The 2,500-nt window shown below is 37.9% G+C and overlaps 2 protein-coding genes across 5 annotated transcripts in view; both read right to left on the bottom strand.

The window, feature by feature from the left end:
* LOC144969955 (inverted formin-2-like) overlaps positions 1–2,500 on the bottom strand; it is a 321,818-nt gene that overhangs the window by 40,226 nt on the left and 279,092 nt on the right. The window lies entirely within an intron of this gene.
* The window catches only part of LOC144971617 (uncharacterized), a 4,473-nt gene that overhangs the window by 847 nt on the left and 1,126 nt on the right, over positions 1–2,500 (bottom strand). The window contains exons 2-3 of the mRNA XM_078912691.1: positions 1,825–2,223; positions 283–451 (exon numbers count right to left, since the gene is read on the bottom strand). Of these exons, the coding sequence (XP_078768817.1) occupies positions 283–451; positions 1,825–2,223 (568 nt within the window). The remainder of the gene's footprint in view (positions 1–282; positions 452–1,824; positions 2,224–2,500) is intronic.

Below are 2,500 nucleotides of genomic sequence, written 5' to 3'. Positions count from 1 at the left end.
GAGAGGGAGAGAGAGGGAGAGAAGGAGAGAATAAGTGGGAGAGAAAGAGAAGCGGGAGAGGGGGATGGATAGGTGGCATACCTTTGTGAATGAGAGAGAGTGAGAGAAATGTGTGTGTGTGTGTGTGTGTGTGTGTGAGGGAGAGAGAGACAGAGAGAGAGAGAGAGGGAGAGAGAGAGATAGAGATAGAGAGAGAGAGACAGAGAGAGAGACAGAGAGAGAGAGAGAGACAGAGACAGAGACAGAGAGAGAGGGATAGAGAGAGAGAGAGAGAGAGAGTACAGGGTGAAGGCCAACACCAGACAACTGTGTAGATGTGACGGGGTAAATCGATATTCAATCCTGGTCATCGTTGCGGAAAGGGAGAGAACTCGCCAGAGGGCCGACCCAGACTTGATCCAATACGATAAATACATCTGGCATCGAATCTTGGAACTGTAACGCTTACAGGCTTTTTGGATTTAATTGAAATTCTAAAGCCTTTTGGAACTTCAAATGGCGACAGGATAATTGCTTTCCAGCGAAAAAAAATTACAAAGCGAAATACCAACAAAATATATATAAATAAAGCACAAAAAACATCCATCAACCTCCCCCCCCCCCAACCCCTCATCTTAAAAAAGAAGTAAATATATGAATATTTTATTTTGCGATATTCTGAACATATTGATGCTATCAGAGAAAACAGAAACAAAAGCAAAAACTGTCACAACGGGTGCAAGAGGGCGGCGCCAGCAGACCCCACCGATGTGAGGTGGCTGCCGTTAGGAAGGTTCTGACCGTGAAGCCGTTTATCTAACTTTACAGTTTATCGATTGATCTGAAAACGAAATTCGAAGTTGATCAACCAATCCACCCAGTCGTAATACCATGTGGAGACGGTTGGTCACTAAAAAAGGCAACGGGGGCACAGCGGTATGGTCTTGGCTTCATAACTAAAAGGTACCGAGTTCGACTACCCGCCACCTTGTGTGGATTGCATCTATTCGCCCCATAGAGAATACAGGACTCCTAGTCTGTGATTCACCCCATCTGAGCTCGATTTCCAGTATGGGGAATGGAAATGTTGCTGATCGAAGCTCGAAGAAATAAATAACAATGTGAAATTGAATGCAAGTTTCAACTTAATAAACGAAAACAGATAATGTTGACGTTTCGGGTTTCCCCTTATCAACAAAATAAAATAAATGAAACATCACAGACGAATGAGATAATGGGATAGTGGCGTTGTTAAGGTGAATACACAAAAACATTGATGGGGAAATACGAAACGTCCACTTTATCTATTATCGTTTATTAAATGGAATCTTCCATTCAATTTCACATTGCTATTTAGATGATGATGATGATGATGATGATGATGATGATGATGATGTTGTTGTTGATGCCGTTTTTTCGATGACTACGATGTTACTAGTGTGCATCTGCGTGAGTGTGTCTATGTCAATATTGTATTTGTATTGTTATAAATGTGTAACCAAATGACAAATTGCCACTTTTTTTTTAGGACAATAAAGATTTATTTATTATTATTATATTATTATTATTATTATTATTATTATTATTATTATTATTATTATTATTATTATTATTATTATTATTATTATTTATTATATTATTATTATCATTATTATTATTATTATTATTATTATTATTATTATTATTATTATTATTATTATTATTATTATTATTATTATTATTATTATTATTATTATTACTATTATAATTGATAGGATGGGTATGTCGTTTTGGGGAAAACCCGGAAAACAGTCGATAAGGAAAGATTTAATTTCATAATTCTGACGCAATTTCATAGTTACCTACCCTTGGCAAATCGTGGAGCGTATCCTGTCCTGTCTGCAACCAGGAACTGTATGCCGGTTTTGGAATTGATGCAAGTTTTGATGCATCGGACGCATTCGAAGTGGAGCATCAGACTGCTCAAAGACGAACTGGCAGACGAGAAACGTTTCTTCTGAATAATAATCTTATCCTTGCCACCGTTAATCCAATCGTTGCTGTTCTTATCGTTGTTGTTATTGTTGTAATTATTGTTGTTGATTTTGCTGTCGTTGATGTTATGGTTTCTATCGTCATGGATGTGGTTTTCGTTGTTCTCGTCCCCATCGTTGCGTAAGTCCACAGCATTGTTATCGTTATCGTTATTGGTTGATGACAAACTTGTGTTGAGACATTCGAACAGAAGTTCAAGACCCTCGTGAGCTGGTTGAAGCACAGTGTGTAAAAAGTGTTTGTGGTGTGTAGATGACGGGGTTGAAATAATGTAACAAGACAAAATCGTTGATTAGGAATGAGGAAACGACCTAAAAGTATATCATTTATCCTTTCTTAAGTATTTCATTGAACTATTTCGAGATTTGAACTTTGTTTATAAAGCGCAATATCCACTAAACATGATCACAACGCTTTACAGCGGGTCCCCTGACCAACAGCAACAAGTAGGACGAGACATGACGCCTGCTAGGCGATATTACACATT

This window comes from Berghia stephanieae, chromosome 4 (assembly GCF_034508935.2).
Source record: "Berghia stephanieae isolate SIO BIC M18660-M18661 chromosome 4, UCSD_Bste_1.3, whole genome shotgun sequence".
Lineage (NCBI taxonomy): Eukaryota > Metazoa > Mollusca > Gastropoda > Nudibranchia > Aeolidiidae > Berghia > Berghia stephanieae.
The sequence above is the reverse complement of the archived record's forward strand: the minus strand, read 5'-3'. Positions and strand labels throughout refer to the sequence as shown.